At 41.6% G+C, this 18,882-nt stretch overlaps 1 protein-coding gene across 1 annotated transcript; it reads right to left on the bottom strand.

Moving 5' to 3' along the window:
* Positions 1-3,785: 3,785 nt before the first annotated feature.
* On the bottom strand, positions 3,786-18,311 carry LOC139420963 (histone acetyltransferase KAT8-like). Its single transcript, XM_071171402.1, has 11 exons — positions 17,962-18,311; positions 17,548-17,622; positions 17,236-17,414; positions 17,018-17,071; positions 15,213-15,377; positions 14,934-15,023; positions 14,552-14,692; positions 13,856-13,949; positions 13,319-13,469; positions 9,090-9,244; positions 3,786-6,913 (listed from the first exon to the last, which is right to left on the bottom strand). Exons 1-11 carry the CDS (start codon positions 18,290-18,292, stop codon positions 6,849-6,851), a joined length of 1,500 nt encoding a protein of 499 aa, XP_071027503.1. The 5' UTR covers positions 18,293-18,311; the 3' UTR covers positions 3,786-6,848.
* Between the last annotated feature and the right edge of the window lie 571 nt (positions 18,312-18,882).

The raw sequence follows: 18,882 nt of genomic DNA on the forward strand, positions 1-18,882 counted from the left end.
GCTTAATGACTAAAATGACTTAAATGTAAATTACCCTCCTCTCTCCCAACTGGCCCAGAAACCAACAATCTTGATGTGATTTGCTTGAGGTCAACTTTGCATGCCGGCTGTTTTGCATTGACAGGTTCTAGACAGGTTCAGGATTACTCCCATTACTGATCTGTAGCTTAATAGGAACAAGTAACCCCCACTAAATTGATCTTTCATTCACTCCTCTGTTCCTCTACAAAGCCCTTTCTCAACAATACTCCTCCCTTCAGAATCACTCCATCCTATACAAGAACTAGCCTAAATGTTCACTGTAATCACTGAAGTTTTTGGCATTGTTTAAATGTGCCCTGGGGTTAGGAAGTTGGGGCATCAACTCCATATTAATGCTCATGATTTTGGAATGAGATGTTCGGACATGTAGTGTATGTGAAGTATTCCAGGTAACTATTTTGTATATTTCAGACAATATTTCTTAAATAGATGATTCAACCTGGACAAACTGCTGAGACAACCCAGGTTGGATCCCCACCAATCCCACAGGCAGTAAGTAGTCTTACTTGGGGAAGCAGTGAACGGCACACAGCTCCCAGTCCCTGGTGATGAGGGAACCCCCACATACATGTCCACTGGCCCCAATCTGAATGTCCACCTGCCACGGCCATGCTCCTTCTCGAGCTGCACTTCCTCCCACAATGCGATTCCCCAGGGGAGGCTGTCCACACGCTGAATCAATCAATCACATTTATTTAGAAAGCCCTTTTTACATCAGCCGATGTCACAAAGTGCTATACAGAAACCCAGCCTAAAACCCCAAACGGCAAGCAATGCAGATGTAGAAGCACGGTGGCTAGGAAAAACTCCCTAGAAAGGCAGGAGCCTAGGAAGAAATCTAGAGGAACCAGGCTCTGAGGGGTGGCCAGTCCTCTTCTGGCTGTGCCTGGTGGAGATTATAAAAGTACATGGCCAAGATGTTCAAACATTCATAGATGACCAGCAGGGTCAAATAATAATAATAATCACTGTGGTTGTAGAGGGTGAAACAGGTCAGCACCTCAGGAGTAACTGTCAGTTGGCTTTTCATAGCCAATCATTCAGAGTTAGAGATGGCAGGTGCGGTAGAGAGAGAGAGAGTCGAAAACAGCAGTTCCGGGACAAGGTAGCACATCCGGTGAACAGGTCTGTGTTCCATAGCCGCAGGCAGAACAGTTGAAACTAGAGCAGCAGCACAACCACGTGGACTGGGGACAGCAAGGAGTCATCAGGCCAGGTAGTCCTGAGGCATGGTCCTAGGGCTCAGGTTCTCAGAGAGAAAGAGAATTAGAGGGAGCATACTTAAATTCACACAGGATACCAGATAAGACAGGAGAAATACTCCAGATATAACAGACTGATCCTAGCCCCCCGACTGGAGGCTGCGATAGAAGGGGTCGGGAGACACTGTGGCCCCGTCCGACGATACCCTCGGACAGGGCCAACCAGGCAGAATATAACCCCACCCACTTTGCCAAAGCACAGCCCCCACACCACTAGAGGGATATCGTTAAACCACCAATTTACTACCATGAGACAAGGCCGAATATAGCCCACAAAGATCTCCCCCATGGCACGAACCCGAGGGGGGCGCCAACCCAGACAGGAAGATCACTTCAGTGACTCATCCCACTCAGTGACGCACCCCTCTTAGGGACAGCATGGAAGAGCACCAAAAAGCCAGTGACTCAGCCCCTGTAATAGGGTTAATAGTTTTTTTTGAGAGACCATGCTCTTACAATGGAAAGTATAGGGGCATACTGAATTCTAGCTCCCAGGTTGCAATTCCTATGGCTTCCACAGGGTGTCAGCAGTCAAACGTTGAATGAGTGGATTACTCAAATCAATGGCGCCAACTAAACAGACTTTTTGGGATATAAAGAAGGGTTTTATTTAACAAAACGACACTACATGTTATAGCTGGGACCCTTTGTATGACAAATCAAAGGAAGATCTTCAAAAAGTAAGTGGATATTTAATCGCTATTTGTGAATTTATGAAACCTGTGCCGGAGGAAAAATATTTTGATGTGGGGCGCCGTCCTCAAACAATCGCATGGCATGCTTTCGCTGTAAGAGCTACTGTAAATCAGACAGTGCAGTTAGATTAACAAGAACTTAAGCTTTCAAACGATATAAGACACTTGTATGTATCTAAATGTTTAATATCCATAATTTTTATGATTATTTATTTGAATTGCGCGCCCTCCAGCGTCACCGGAAGTTGTCCTGTCCAGTCATTGTGCTAACACTGCCTTCAGAAAGTATTCACACCCCTTTACTTTTTTACACATTGTTGTTACAGCCTGAAAATAAACTGTATTAATTGAGATGTTGTGTCAATGGCCTACACAAAATACCCCATAATGTCAAAGTGGAATTATATTTTTTGAAACGTTAAAAAAATTAATAAAAAATTCAAAGTTTAAAAGTTTTGAGTCAATATTTCTTCAACCCTGTCTTTTGGCAAGCCTAAATAAGTTCAGGAGTAAAAAATAAGTTGCATGGACTCACTCCGTGTGCAATAATAGCATTTAACATGTGTTTTGAATGACTACCTCATCTCTGTACCCCACACATACAGATAATTGTAAGGTCCCCCAGTTGAGCAGTGAATGTCAAACACGGATCCAACCACAAAGACCGCGGAGGTTTGCTAATGCCTCGCAAAGAAGAGCACCTATTGGTAGATAAAACATTTTTAAAAAGCAGACACTGAATATCCCTTTGAGCATGGTGAAGTTATTCACTAAACTTTGTATCAATGCACCCAGTCACTACAAAATATACAGTGCCTTGCGAAAGTATTCGGCCCCCTTGAACTTTGCGACCTTTTGCCACATTTCAGGCTTCAAACATAAAGATATAAAACTGTATTTTTTTGTGAAGAATCAAAAACAAGTGGGACACATTCATGAAGTGGAACGACATTTATTGGATATTTCAAACTTTTTTAACAAATCAAAAACTGAAAAATTGGGCGTGCAAAATTATTCAGCCCCCTTAAGTTAATACTTTGTAGCGCCACCTTTTGCTGCGATTACAGCTGTAAGTCGCTTGGGGTATGTCTCTATCAGTTTTGCACATCGAGAGACTGACATTTTTTCCCATTCCTCCTTGCAAAACAGCTCGAGCTCAGTGAGGTTGGATGGAGAGCATTTGTGAACAGCAGTTTTCAGTTCTTTCCACAGATTCTCGATTGGATTCAGGTCTGGACTTTGACTTGGCCATTCTAACACCTGGATATGTTTATTTTTGAACCATTCCATTGTAGATTTTGCTTTATGTTTTGGATCATTGTCTTGTTGGAAGACAAATCTCCGTCCCAGTCTCAGGTCTTTTGCAGACTCCATCAGGTTTTCTTCCAGAATGGTCCTGTATTTGGCTCCATCCATCTTCCCATCAATTTTAACCATCTTCCCTGTCCCTGCTGAAGAAAAGCAGGCCCAAACCATGATGCTGCCACCACCATGTTTGACAGTGGGGATGGTGTGTTCAGCTGTGTTGCTTTTACGCCAAACATAACGTCTTGCATTGTTGCCAAAAAGTTCAATTTTGGTTTCATCTGACCAGAGCACCTTCTTCCACATGTTTGGTGTGTCTCCCAGGTGACATGTGGCAAACTTTAAACAACACTTTTTATGGACGTCTTTAAGAAATGGCTTTCTTCTTGCCACTCTTCCTATTTGACTCAGCCATGCCTCCTTGCCCATCCAACATTTCCTCATCTCCCACCCCTTCTAATGCTACTATCCCTGATGCTCCTCCCTCTTTTTCCCCTGCACCGCTACAAAGTTTCTCCCTACAGGCGGTCACTGAGTCCGAGGTACTAAAGGAGCTCCTTAAACTTGACCCCAAAAAAACATCTGGGTCAGATGGTTTAGACCCTTTCTTCTTTAAGGTTGCTGCCCCTATCATCGCCAAGCCCATCTCCAACCTTTTTAACCTGTCTCTCTTTTCTTGGGAGGTTCCCATTGCTTGGAAGGCAGCTACAGTTCGTCCTTTATTCGGGGGAGATCAAGCTGATCCTAACTGTTATAGGCCTATTTCTATTTTGCCCTGTTTATCAAAAGTGTTGGAAAAACTTGTCAATAATCAACTGACTGGCTTTATGATGTCTATAGTATTATCTCGGGTATGCAATCTGGTTTCCACTCAGGTTATGGATGTGACACTGCAACCTTAAAAAGGTCCTCAATAATGTCACCATTGCCCTTGATTCTAAGCAATATTGTGCTGCTATTTTATTGACTTGGCCAAAGATTTTGATACGGTAGACCATTCCATTCTTGTTGGCCGGCTAAGGAATATTGGTGTTTCTGAGGGGTCTTTAGTTTGCTAGCTAATTCTCTCAAAGAGTGCGGTGTATAAAGTCCAAAGATTTGCTATCTCTGCCTGTCACCAAGGGAGTACCCCAAGGCTTGATCCTAGGCCCCACACTCTTCTCAATTTACATCAACAACATAGCTCAGGCAGTAGGAAGCTTATCCATTTATATGCAGATGATATTCTTATACTCAGCTGGCCCCTCCCCAGATTTTGTGTTAAATGCTCTACAACAAAGCTCTCTTAGTGTTCCACAAGCTTTCACTACCCGTAACCTTGTTCTGAACATCTCCAAAACAAAGGTCATGTGGTTTGGTAAGAAGAATGCCCCACAGGTGTTATTACCTCTGAGGGTTTAGAGCTTGAGGTAGTCACGTCATATAAGTACTTGGGAGTATGGCTAGACTGTCCTTCTCTCAGCACATATCAAAGCTGAAGGCTAAAGTTAAATCTAGACTTGGTTTCCTCTATCGTAATTGCTCCGCTTTCACCCCAGCTGCCAAACTAACCCTGATTCAGATGACCATCCTACCCATGCTAGATTACTGAGACATAATTTATAGATCGGTAGGTAAGGGTGCTCTCGAGCGGCTCTATGTTCTTTACCATTCGGCCATCAGATTTGCCACCAATGCTCCTTAAAGGACACATCACTACACTCTATACTCTTCTGTAAACTGGTAATATCTGTATACCTGTCGCAAGACCCACTGGTTGATGCTTATTTATAAAACCCTCTTCGGCCTCACTCTCCCATATCTGAGATATCTACTGCAGCCCTCATCCTCCACATACAACACCCGATCTGCCAGTCACGTTCTGTTAAAAGTCCCCAAAGCACACATCTCTGGGTCGCTCTTTTCAGTTCGCTGCAGCTAGCGACTGGAACAAGCTGCAACAAACTCAAGACTGGACAGTTTTATCTCAATCTCTTCATTCAAAGACTCAATCACATACACTCTTACTGACATTTGTGGCTGCTTTGTGTGATGTATTATAGTCTACCTTCTTGCCGTTTGTTCTGTTGTCTGTGCCCAATAATGTTTGTACCATGTTTTGTGCTGCTATCATGTTGTGTTGCTACCATGTTGTTGTCATATGTTGCTGCCTTGCTATGTTGTCTTTAGGTCTCTCTTTATGTAGCGTTGTCTCTCGTGTGTTTTGTCCTATATTTATATTATATATTTTTTTTTAAAGATCCTAGGCCCCCATCCCCACAGGAGGCCTTTTACCTTTTGGTAGGCCGTCATTGTAAATTTGAATTTGTTCTTAACTGACTTGCCTAGTTAAATAAATAAAATAAACACAAAATGTGGAATAAGTCGAGGGGTATGAATACTGAGGCCAATGTTGTTAGCATTGGCTTGTAAAAATCTCTTAACTTCCTTCATACTGGACACAGAGACATAAAAATGGTATCCACAAGTTCATCTGACTCTGGGGAAGTTGATAAAGGGCCTTGTTGTGATTTTGGCAAAGTATTCCTTTAAGGCAGTCCTGAAACAGTGCAGCTCAGCAAGTGTTTGCCTGATGACTCACCCGGACTTTAATGCTGCTGCTCTATAGATCGCTACATACATTCAGTCAATCTGAAACGGACTTCAAAATGAGGGGCATTGTACAAAACAAATTCATCAGCTATTGGATCGTAGAACAAATCTAACCAATAAGAGTATTAAAGTTGATAGCATCATTATATCTGTTTCTGGGACCAATCAGAATGTGCTCGCATTCTAGAAATCGTCGAGAAGGCAAATCCAGACTCATGGTGGAGAAGAAGCGTCAGTTGGCCAGAGCGACGTGGATGAGTTGCCAGGAAAAGTAAGTGTACCGGTATTCAGGTGTGTTAGAGCAGGGGTAGAGCAAAAGCCTGCAAACCTAACACTCTAGGAAGAGTGTCGTACACCCCTGTTTTCCCATTCAATTCCTTTAAAAACGTATTATTATCCCCATGACAATACAGTACAATGAAAAATCTAATATCAATATCAATTGCTTTCTCTCACTTCATGTCATATTTCACTTGAAATTTGTCATATTACACAAATGAGTAACAACTGTGCTCCATATAATACCATTGTCTTTAAAAAAAATAAAAAATAAATACTGACTTAAAAAAAAATTAATCCATGATTGTTATTACCAGTATTTTCAAAGCATAAAGTAGTCTTCATAGTAGTTGCTTCAGGTGCCTTTGCACACGAAGGGAAAAAAATAACTAAGAGAAACCCTGCTATTGAGTCAAGTAGAAATTGTCAGTACAAATCACTAAGTTAAATGAAAGAAAAAAGATCACCCAAGTGAATCACTATTCTTGTTTATTTAAAAAAAACAATGAAAAAACTGAAAGATGCTAGTGATGTACATGTTGGTTCCTCTTTACAACAAATAGCTTAAACTGGGGACAAAGAACAAGGGGAGGGAAGGAGGCACTTTGAGAACGAATACCATGCGTGTGTGGGTTGGTTGAGTGGTCTGGCATGATGTCAGTAGCACCTCCCCTCACTTCTTGGAGAACTTGGCTTGCTTATGTTTGGGCGGGGCCCACTTCAGACACACGGTGTCAACTGAGGAGACAGAGAAACACTCTGGTCAGGCTCACACACATATTGTGACAGTGTTACTATGATGTCATCCTCACGAGACAACTGCATACTGTATACTAGTGCTGAGCGATTACTGCTTTGAGGTTGGTTTGGTTTTGGTACATTACAACAACAAAAAAGTTTTTGTTTAACCATTGAACGCTGTAACACAGAATAAAACAATTAATAAAAAGTCTCATGATGGTAGTCACGGCCCATTACCGCTTATCACACACACACACACACACACATTTATTCGCATTACTTTACTTCAATCAAATATTTCAATTGTGTATATTACATTTGTTTTATAACTATCATTTAATTCCAAGTCATCATCTCATCTCTAAAGAGCTGCTGCCTATGCTGTCTGGGAAGGGAAAAAATAATTAATAAACCATTTTAGCAGTTCTTCAAAGTACAGTGTATTCAGACCCCCTGGACTTTCCACATTTTTCTACGTTAGACTAATTCAAAACGGTATTAAATAAAATCCTCAGCAATCTACACACAAAACCCCATAAAAACAAAGCTAAAACAGTTTGTTTAGCTAATTTATTCAAATAACAGAAATACCTTATTTACATAAGTATTCAGAACCTTTGCTATGGGACTCGAAATTTAGCTCAGGTGCATCCGGTTTCCAATTATCATCCTTGAGACGTCTCTACAACTTGATTGGAGTCCACTTGTGGTAAATTCAATTGATTGGACATGATTTGGAAAGGCACACACATGTCTATATACTGTCCCACAGTTGACAGTGCATATCAGAGCAAAAACCAAGCAATGAGGTTGAAAGAATTGTCCGTAGAGCTCCAAGACGGGATTGTGGGGAAGGTCTGGGGAAGGGTACCAAAACATTTCTGTAGCATTGAAGGTCCCCAAGAACACAGTGGCTTCCATCATTCTTAAATGGAAGAAGTTTGGAACGATCAAGACTCTTCCTAGAGCTGTCCGCCCGTCCAAATTGAGCAATCGGGAGAGAAGGGCCTTGGTCAGGGAGGTGACCAAGAACCCAATGGTCACTCTGACAGAGCTCCAGAGTTCCTCTGTGGAGGTGGGAGAACCTTCCAGAAGGACAACAGTCTTTGCAGCACTCCACCAATCAGGCCTTTATGGTAGAGTAGGCAGACGGAAGCACATGACAGCCCGCTTGGAGTTTGCCAAAAGGCACCTAAAGACTCTCAGACCACGAGAATAAGGATTCTCTGGTCTGATGAAACCCCCACGGGTAAGATTTGTTTTTGCAAAAATGAACCATTTTTGTGGCCTTGACTCCATCAAATAGACAGCAAAATGATAGAATACTTTATAGAGTTTACCTCCAAGATTTCAAAAATGTGTTTTGTTACTGTGTAGGAAGACATGACTTTACAATTTAAAATGAAGGAAATGTATGAATTCTGGTTATTGTTATTTTTTTAATTGTCTAGGTTTAGACCTATATGATCAGGACTATTTTCTAAGAGAGAGAACATTAATCCTTCAACATTCAACCTGTTTTAATTACAGGCATTTCAGTTTTTTATTTTGAATACATTTGCAAAAATTTCCAAAAACCTGTTTTCGCTTTGTCATTATGGGGTATTGTGTGTAGATTGCTGAGGATTTGTATTTATTTAATGCATTTTACAATAAGGATGTAATGTAACAGAATGTGGAAAAAGTCAAGGGGTCTGAATACTTTTGTTTTTTATACACAATAGCAAAACACATTTTTCAAATCTGTGAGGAAAACTCTATAAGTATTCAATCATTTTGCTGTATATTTCAGATGGAACCAAGGCCACAAAAAAAGTATTCAGTCCTTTCTGATAAGTACTTACAAATGAGGGGACTAGGGCTTGTCCCAAATGGCACCCTATTCCTTATATAGGGAATAATAAAAAAGTGGGTGCTTACATTTGTTCTATTTCACACATGTAGTGTATATTATATGCAAGTCAATCTGAATTTTTGCATATCCCTGAAACACAGGTCAACTAGTGCCTTGCTCAAAAGGCACAGACACATTTTTCATGTAGTCGGCTCAGGGATTCGAAACAGCAACCTTTCAATTACTGGCCCAACATTCTTAACCGCTGGGGGGGGGGGGGGGGGGGGGGGGGGAGCCTATGAGACATGAAAAGGAGAAGTGAAAAGGAAACATGTCTACCTGTGATTGGCGGCTTCTTGTACTGGGCGCTCTTGAGGTGTTCCTCAACCAGTTTGGGAGTGACACATATGACGTGCTGGCCCTTCCAGTATTTCACCATGTTGAGGGACTGTAGCGTACTGATGATGTCACCCTGGGTAATACTGGTCATCTGACTGTGGAGGGAGGAGAGCAATGAGAATCTGGGGCTGGGTGTGTGTGTGGTCAAATGTACAGATGAAGTCGGAAGTGTTCATACACCTTAGCCAAATACATTTAAACTCAGTTTTTCACAATTCCTGACATTTAAAAAAAAAAAATCCCTGTCTTAGGTCAGTTAGGATCACCACTTTATTTTAAGAATGTGAAATGTCAGAATAATAGTAGAGAGAATGATTTATTTCAGCTTTTATTTCTTTCATCACAATCCCAGTGGGTCAAAAGTTTACATACACTCAATTAGTATTTGGTAGCATTGCCTTTAAATTGTTTAAATTTGGCCCACTCCTCTTGACAGAGCTGGTGTAACTGAGTCAGGTTTGAAGGCCTCCTTGCTCACACACGCTTTTTCACTTCTGCCCACAAATTGTCTATAGGATTGAGGTCAGGGCTTTGTGATGGCCACTCCAATACCTTGACTTTGTTGTCCTTAAGCCATTTTGCCACAACTTTGGAAGTATGCTTGGGGTCATTGTCCATTTGGAAGACCCATTTGTGACCAAGCTTTAACTTCCTGTCTTGAGATGTTGCTTCAATATATCCACATAATTCTCCTTCCTGCCATCTATTTTGTGAAGTGCACCAGACCCTCCTGCAGCAAAACACCCCCGCAACATGATGCTGCCACCTTGCTTCATGGTTGGGATGGTTTCTTCAGCTTGCAAGCCTCCCACTTTTTCCTCCAAACATAACGATGGTCAATATGGCCAAACAGTTCTATTTTTGTTTCATCAGACCAGAAGGACATTTCTCCAAAAAGTACAATCTTTGTCCCCATGTGCAGTTGCAAACCGTAGTCTGGCTTTTATATGGCGGTTTTGGAGCAGTGGCTTCTTCCTTGTTGAGCAGCTTTTCAGGTTATGTCGATATAAGACTCGTTTTACTGTGGATATAAATACTTTTGTACCGGTTTCCTCCAGCATCTTCACAAGGGCCTTTGCTGTTGTTCTGGTATTGATTTTCACTTTTCGCACCAAAGTATGTTCATCTCTAGGAGACAGAACGCATCTCCTTCCTGAGCAGTATGACAGCTGCGTGGTCCCACGGTGTTTATACTTGCATACCAGTGTTTGTATAGAATAGCATGGTACCTTCAGGCATTTGGAAATTGCTCCCAAGGATGAACCAATTTTTTTTTCTGAGGTCTTGGCTGATTTCTTTTGATTTTCACATGATGTCAAGCAAAGAGGCACTGAGTTTGAAGGTAGGCCTTGAAATACATCCACAGGTACACCTCCAATTGACTCAAATTGTCAATTAGCCTATCAGAAGCTTCTAAAGTCATGACATAATTTTCTGGAATTTTCCAAGCAGTTTAAAGGCATAGTCAACTTAGTGTATGTAAACTTCTGACCCACTGGAATTGTGATACGGTGAATTATAAGTGAAATAATCTGTCTGTAAACAAATGTAAAGTAGATGTCCTAACATACTTGCCAAAACTATAGTTTGTTAACAAGAAATTTGTGAAGTGATTGAAAAATGAGTTTTAATGACTCCAACCTTAGTTGTATACAGTTGAAGTCGGAAGTTTACATACACTACCGTTGAAAAATTTGGGGTCACTGAGAAAGCCCTTTTGGAATTATGTTAGCACAGCTGAAAACTGTTGTGCTGATTAAAGCAGCAATAAAACTGGCCTTCTTTAGACTTGTTGAGTATCTGGAGCCTCAGCATTTGTGGGTTCGATTACAGGCTCTAAATGGCCAGAAACAGAGGACTTTCAGTCTAGAAACTCGTCAGTCTATTCTTGTTCTGATAAATGAAGGCTATTCCATGCGAGAAATTGCCAAGAAACTGAAGATCTGGTACAATGCTGTGTACTACTCCCTTCACAGAACAGCGCAAACTGTCTCTAACCAGAATAGAAAGAGGAGTGGGAGGCCCGGTACCCAACTGAGCAAGAGGACAAGTACATTAGAGTGTCTAGTTTGAGAAACAGACGCCTCACAAGTCTTCAACTGGAAGCTTCATTAAATAGTACGGGCAAAACACCAGTCTCAACGTCAACAGTGAAGAGGCGACTCTGGGATGCTGGCTTTTTAGATAGAGTTCCTCTATCCAGTGTCTGTGTTCTTTTTCCCGTCTTAATCTTTTATTTTTATTAGTCAGTCTGAGATATGGCTTTTTCTTTCCAAGTCTGCCTAGAAGGTCAGCATCCCGGAGTTGCCGCTTCACAGCATGCCGTTGGAACACAGGAATGATGGTTCCTGATAATAGGCCTCTGTACGCCTATGTAAATATTCCATAGTAAATATTCCATAAAACAATCTGCCTTTTCCAGCTACAATAGCAATTTACATCATTAACAATGTCTACACTGGATTTCTGATTCATTTGTTATTTAATGGACAAAAAAAATGTGCTTTACTTTAAAAAACAAGGACATCTCTAAGTGACCCCAAACTTTTGAACGGTAGTGTATGTACAAGTGAATGCAGGTGTACCTATGTTGTGGATTTGCAAGTGGATGGATATTCACATACAGTACCAATCTAAAATTTGGACACCTAATCATTCCATTTTTATTTGTTTTTACTATTTTCTACATTGTTGAATAATAGTGAAGACATCAAAACTATGAAATAACGTATGGAATCAGGTAGTAACCAAAAAAAGTGTTGACAGCTTTGCACACTTTTGGCATTCTCTCAACCAACTTCATGAGGTAGTCTCATGGAGTGCTTTGCCAACTGTCTTGAAGGAGTTCCCACATATGCTGAGAACTTTTTGGCTGCTTTTTCTTCACTCTGCGGTCCTACTCATCCCAAACCCTCTCAATTGGGTTGAGGTCAGGTGATTGTGGAGGCCAGGTCATCTGATGCAGCACTCCATCACTCTCCTTCTTGGTCAACTAGCCCTTACATAGCCAGGAGGTGTGATTTTGGTCATTGTCCTGTTGAAAAACAAATGATAGTTCCACTAAGTGCAAACCAGATGGTATGGCGTATCGCTGCAGAATGCTGTGGTATCCATGCTGGTTAAGTGTGCATTGAATTCTAAATAAAAATCAGACAGTGTCACCAGCAAAGCACCCCCACACATCCTCCTCCATGCTTCACGGTGGGAACCACACATGGAGATCATTCATTCACCTACTCCGCATCTCACAAAGACACAGAGGTTGGAACCAAAAATGCAAAATTTGGACTCATCAGGACAGATTTCTACTAGTCTGATGTTCATTGCTCATGTTTCTTGGACCAAGCAAGTCACTTCTTATTGGTGTCCTTTAGTAGTGGTTTCTTTGCAGCAGTTCGACCATGGAGGCCTGATTCACACAGTCTCCTCTGAACAGTTGATATTGAGATGTGTCTGTTACTTGAACTCCGTGAAGCATTTATTTGGGCTGCAATTTCTGAGGCAGGTCACACAAATTAATTGGTCCACTGCAGCAGAGGTAACTCTAGGTCTTCCTTTCCTGTGGCAGTCCTCATGAGAGCCAGTTTCACTATAGCGACAGCACTTGAAGAAACTTTCAAAGTTCTTGAAATTTTCCAAATTGACTGACCTTCATGTCTTAAAGTAATGATGGGACTGTAATTTCTCTTTGCTTATTTGAGCTGTTCTTGCCATAATATGGACTTGGTCTTTTGCCAAATAGGGCTATCTTCTGTATTCCACCCCCACCTTGTCACAACACAATTGATTGGCTCAAAACGCATTAAGAATGAAAGAAATTCCACATATACAATTTTAAACAAGGCACACCTGTTAATTGAAATATATCACAGGTGACTGACTACCTCATGAAGCTGGTTGAGAGAATGCCAACAGTTTGCAAAGCTGTCATCAAGGCAAAGGGTGGCTACTTTGAAGAACCTCAAATATAAACACTTTTTTGGTTACTACATGATTCCATACGTGTTATTTCATAGTGTTGATGTCTTCACTGCTATTCTACAATGTAGAAAATAGTAAAAACTGAGAAAAACCCTGGAATGAGTAAGTGCGTCCAGACTTTTGACTGGAACTGTACATGAGAATATATTTATGGTGAGGTGGAAGAGGTTACGTGTGTGTGTACGTACCTGAGGTCCTTGATGGAGAGCGTGCCCCTGAAGTCCCTGAGGATCTCCAGCAGCACCCAGGACCAGTAGCTCCTGTAGCTCAGCTTGCCCAGGTCTGACAGGGGCTTCTCTGGAGAACCTACTGTACTCTCCAATTTAGACAGCTCATAACCTAGAGAGAGAGCACATGTGAGTGTGTGTTAGAGCTGGGACGATAAACCAAAAATCGTCACCAACCAAACCGGCCATTTATCAACAACATCTTACTGATATCGACAATAATGATAAGTAGCCATTACTACAAATGTGAAGTTTGAAATGGAATAGGCCTAAGCCGGCTAATATGAGCTATTGCTAATGGAGAAATTGCTAACATTCAATGTAGTTGTTGTTGTTTAAGGGGTATAAATAAAGTAATTAGTGCTTAATAATTGTATTAACTTCTCACAATTTATCATTAACCTAATAATTCACTCAATTTATCGTAATATGGATTTTTGTCCATACTGCCCAGCTCGTGTGTGTGTGTGTGTGTGTGTGTGTGTGTATCCCACTCACTGAAGGCTATGAGGAACTTTCCATATCCTCTGCGCTGGTAGGGTGGGAGGGTGAGGATACACGCCACGTTATTCCCATCTGGCGACTCTTTCTCCTGTGGAACACACAAAACAGGCTCAGCTTTTGTAGGCCAACACTATACCAGTTATCCATTCTCCTAAAACGATGAACACTTTCCTTCAGATTTGAGACTTTCTTCAAGACATAAGACATTTTTAGGTCCAAAAACAGCTTCTATCCCCAAGATGCCTGAACAGCTAACCAAATGGCTACCCGGACTATTTGCATTACATGTACACATTACCTCGACTAACCTGTGCCCCCCACACATTGATTCTGTACCGGTACCCCCTGTATATAGCCTCTTCACTGTTATTTTATTGTTGCTCTTTAATTATTTGTTATTTTTCTATTTTATGTATTAATTGTTTACTTCAGTTTATTTAGTAAATATTTTCTTAACACTTATTTTTTTCCTGCATTGTTGGTTAAGGGTTTGTAAGTAAGCATTTCACTGTGTTCGTTGTATTCCGCGCATGTGACAAATACAATTTTATTTTGATTTGAATGGCAATCATTAATGAAATCTGTTACTAACCCATGCCCAAAAGAAACCAGCTACATTACAGATATACCTTTTTTATTTGGACAAGTAGCCACCGATATCCCCATCCCTGTACTGGGACCAGTACTTACTTTGGAGAAGTATCCCACTATGTGTGCTCCCTGCCTGTTGACTTCAGTCAGGATGTAAAAGACAAAAGGCTCCACGTCAAAGTACAGCGTCTTGTGGTCCAGGAAGAGCTTGGCCAGTAGACACAGGTTCTGACAGTAGATCTACAGAAAGAAACATGGGTCAGTATTATCATCAGCGGGTTTGTTTGTTTTGTTTTAATACACTTTGCAGTTGCTCAATGATGTTGAGTCAGGTGCGAGTGATGGGCTGGAACAAACATATGCAAATCAGGGGTACCCTCAAGGTTGTTCTTGTTCCCAGTTAACTAACACCTGTTATATTGCTTTCAAGGACACAGTTTGGGGTAATTCTCTGTGGTCTGGTCCTGCCTCGTGTCCTTACCTTGTGGTCGCGACCGTCCACTTCGTATACAGAGATGTTGCTCCGCCTGTAGATCTCTTTCCCAGGAGGCTGCCTCCACTGACATTGGGACTGGAGGAACAGATAGAGAGAGGAAATAGAGGTGGAGAAGGATGAGACATAAGCTTTGAACCACATACTTTTCAACTGTATATTGGTCAAATAGAAGTACTAGTCTCAAATGCTAGGTGGTAATAAAAAGACAACAGCAATGTTGAAGCTAACAGTGCTTTTAAACTGATGAAGCTGACAGTCACTGACCAGGTGGTATCTGAAGGTCTTCTCGTACTTCATGTACTTGAGGCAGTACTCGCAGATCCACAGCTTGGGCTGTTTGCCGTAGTCCTCTGGGAATGGGGAGAAGTACCAGGCGTCAATCTCAAAGTTACCAATCTGGATCTTGTCCACGTACTTCACTTTAGTAATCTGGGAGAGAGAGAGAGAGAGAGAGAGGCAAGGACACATTTATACTTTCCTCCCCCCTTCTCTAGGAATTGCATTGTTTTACTACTACATACAAACGTTTGGACACACCTATTTATTCAAGTTGTTGTTTAATTTGTACTATTTTCTACATTGTAGAATAATAGTGAAGACAACATTATGAAATAACACATATGGAATCATGTAGGAACCAAAAAAAAGTGTTCAACAAATCAAAATATATTTTATATTTGAGATACTTCAAATAGCCACCCTTTGCCTTGCACACTCTCACACTCTTAGCATTTTCTCAATCAACTTCACCTGGAATGCTTTTCCAACAGTTTCAAGGAGTTCCCATATTATGCTGAGCACTTGTTGGCTGCTTTTCCTTCACTCTGCGGTCCAACTCATCCCAAACCCTCTCAATTGGGTTGAGGTGGGGTGATTCTGTATGCCAGGTCATCTGATGCAGCACTCCACCACCACCCTTACACAGCCTGGAGGTGTGTTTTAAGTCATTGTCCTGTTGAAAACAATTTATAGTTCCACTAACCGCAAACCAGATGGGATGGCGCATCGCTGCAAAATGGTGTGGTAGCCATGCTGGTTAACTGTGCCTTGAATTATAAATAAATCACTGCCAGTGTCACCAGCAAAGCACCCCCACACCTCCTCCATGCTTCACGGTGGGAACTACACATGGAGATAATCAATTCACCTACTTTGCATCTCACAAAGACACATCGGTGGGAACCAAAAATCTCACATTTGGACTAATCAGACCAAAGGACAGATTTCCACCGGTCTAATGTCCATTGATTGTGTTTCTTGGCCCAAGCAAGTTTCTTCTTATTGGTGTTCTTTAGTAGTGGTTTCTTTTCAGAAATTCAACCATGAAGGACTGATTCACGCAGTCTCCTCTGAACAGTTGATGTTGAGATGTGTCTGTTACTTGAACTCTGAAGCATTTCTTTGGGCTGCAATTTCTGAGGCTGGTAAGTCTAATGAACTTATCCTCTGCAGCAGAGGTAACTGGGTGTTTCATTCCTGTGGTGGTCCTCATGAGAGCCAGTTTCATCATAGCGCTTGATGGTTTTTGTGACTGCACTTGAAGAAACTTTCAAAGTTCTTAAAAATCCAGATTGACTGACCTACATGTCTTAAAGTAATGATGAGCTGCCATTTCTCTTTGCTTATTTGAGCTGTTCTTGCCATAATATGTACTTTGTATTTTACCAAATAGGGCCATCTTCTGTATACCACCCCTACCTAGTCACAACACAACTGATTGGCTCAAACCCATTAAGGAAAGGAATTCCACAAATTAACAAGGCACACCTGTTAATTGAAATGCATTCCAGGTGACTACCTCATGAAGCTGGTTGAGAGAATGCCAAGAGTGTGCAAAGCCGTCATCAAGGCAAAAGGTGGCTACTTTGAAGAATCTCAAATATATTTTTGATTTGTTTAACACTTTTGGTTACTATATGATTATTTCATAGTTTTGATGTCTTCACTATTCTTTTACAATGTAGAAAATAATAAAAATTCAACAAAAACCCTGGAATGAATAGGCGTCCAAACTTTTGACAGGTTCTGTATATCAAAAGGTGCATAACATTATAGCTACACACACTTACCGCCTCATGCTCCTTCTCCAGGGCAGCTGTGGTGGGGTCCATCTCTGCGTACGTCTGGAGGGAAAGAGGAGTTCCATTAGAAAACAGAACAGAGGGAGCCCATTTAACATCGGAATCTAACTCATCTGACTGACAGAAGAACAATTTAGAAATTGACAAAGGGGACCTGATCCCCCGCTGTGGGGGTTTGTAGTCTAGAATCTCCTGCACTAGCCTACCTTCTGCACGTGGTTGATCTCATCATGTTTGCGTTTCTGGTTGCGGGTGATCTTCCTCTCGGGCTGCTCCCCCAGCTCACCCCCTCCTCCACCCTCAGCGATTTTTGTCACTGCGTCCTTCGCCGTCTTGGTCAGTGCCAGGCGAGCCTTGCCCACCCACTCATCCAGACGTCTGTTAACTACAGTTCCAGGGGAGAGGTAGAGAGGGCATTGGAGGAGAAGGAAGAAACGATAAAGGGCGGTGGAGGAAAGTAGAAGGAGAGGTGTATGAAAAGATAGAGCATGGAAGTGCTGTGTGTGTGCCCCACTCACATCCAACATAGTGTACGTAGAACTCCTCTCTGCCCTCCTGTTCGTTCAGCCGGGACTGGATAACCTCAGCAGAATCTGAAAGAGGTTGAGTTGTACTGAATTAACTGTAGCCATCTCTGTAAAAAGCACATCTAGCTTGCTAACTATAGCTTACAGCTCATAGAGCTTGATGGGCTTGAATGTAAACAATAAACAAAACCACAATTGAACATATCTAATGGTCAAGAAGCAAACCTGATCTTGAGATCACCAACAACGTCGATAAAAAAAATTACCTGCAGTTAGTCACGAAATGTTTCTCTATCAGTCTTTAGATGCACGCAGAACAAGTCGGGACGCACTGATAAATAGTGCTCTGCCTCACAGCCTTCTCAAACGTAGCTAACTAGTATTGGTTTATAAACAAATACTTACGCCATGTCTTGTCGGCTCGCTGACATAAATACGTCTCTCCGATTTCGACCGACACCTCTTGCTCCCTGCCCAACAACACTCCTTCCCCGTTGCGCTGAGGAATCGAGCCCCCGGCTTCTCTTTCCCGATCAATGGCCTCCGACTCATCCTCCTCCCCGCCACTGCCGTTAGATGAACAAGGGGCTTGTATTCCGGCGTCCAAGTCTTCCCGGTCCGTTAGGTTGTGTCCTGGGTCAATTTCAACGTCCATTCGGTCCTCTGGAAGATTGTTGTTATAGTTATTGTCTCGAATATGACGCTCGCTCGTCATTAGCACTGCTCCGGCAGACATCTTGTTTGATTTCAAAACACTGCCCCGGACGATGTGAGTTGCGTAGTGCAGAGGTGGGCGTACACGACACTTAGCAAATTGCTTTTCTAACAGATCTAGCATCAGATTATCTACCCCAAGGGTTGGGTAGGTTACTTTCTAAATGTAATCCGTTACAGTTACCTGTCCAAAATTGTAATCAGTAATTTTTGGATTACCTAAACTCAGTAACATAATCTGACTACATTCCGTTACTTTTAGAGTACTTTCCCTATAAAAGGCATTAGAAGAAGACAAAAATGTATGTTACCAATTGAACGACATCTATTGCAGGATAAATCAATGTTAAAGTTTATATAGCTGGCCATATATGGATGTTACATTTTACTTTATGGGTTGGTTATGTTGGCTTCTTCTAACCCATTGCTTTCTAATACATATAATAATATGATTAAATTATATCTTTACATTAAAAACCAAAGTCTATCAGTATTCCAGTCATTCCAATAAATGTTATACCTCTTGATCTTTAAGAATAGGACTTGGAAATATGGAAGTACAGATTAGCCAAATTGTTTTACCTGAGCATGACTCAAAACGAAGGATTTATT

Source organism: Oncorhynchus clarkii, chromosome 12 (assembly GCF_045791955.1).
Source record: "Oncorhynchus clarkii lewisi isolate Uvic-CL-2024 chromosome 12, UVic_Ocla_1.0, whole genome shotgun sequence".
In the NCBI taxonomy this organism is placed as follows: domain Eukaryota; kingdom Metazoa; phylum Chordata; class Actinopteri; order Salmoniformes; family Salmonidae; genus Oncorhynchus; species Oncorhynchus clarkii.

Bases quoted from the DNA above. Each gene is read 5' to 3' on its own strand.
- LOC139420963 (XM_071171402.1), bottom strand. From the start codon at position 18,292: ATGTCTGCCGGAGCAGTGCTAATGACGAGCGAGCGTCATATTCGAGAC. The intron at 15,378-17,017 runs GTAAGTGTGTGT...TCTCTCTCCCAG, and splicing joins TGGAGAAGGAGCATGAGGCG to ATTACTAAAGTGAAGTACGT. The intron at 15,024-15,212 runs GTCAGTGACTGT...CTGTTCCTCCAG, and splicing joins AGACCTTCAGATACCACCTG to TCCCAATGTCAGTGGAGGCA.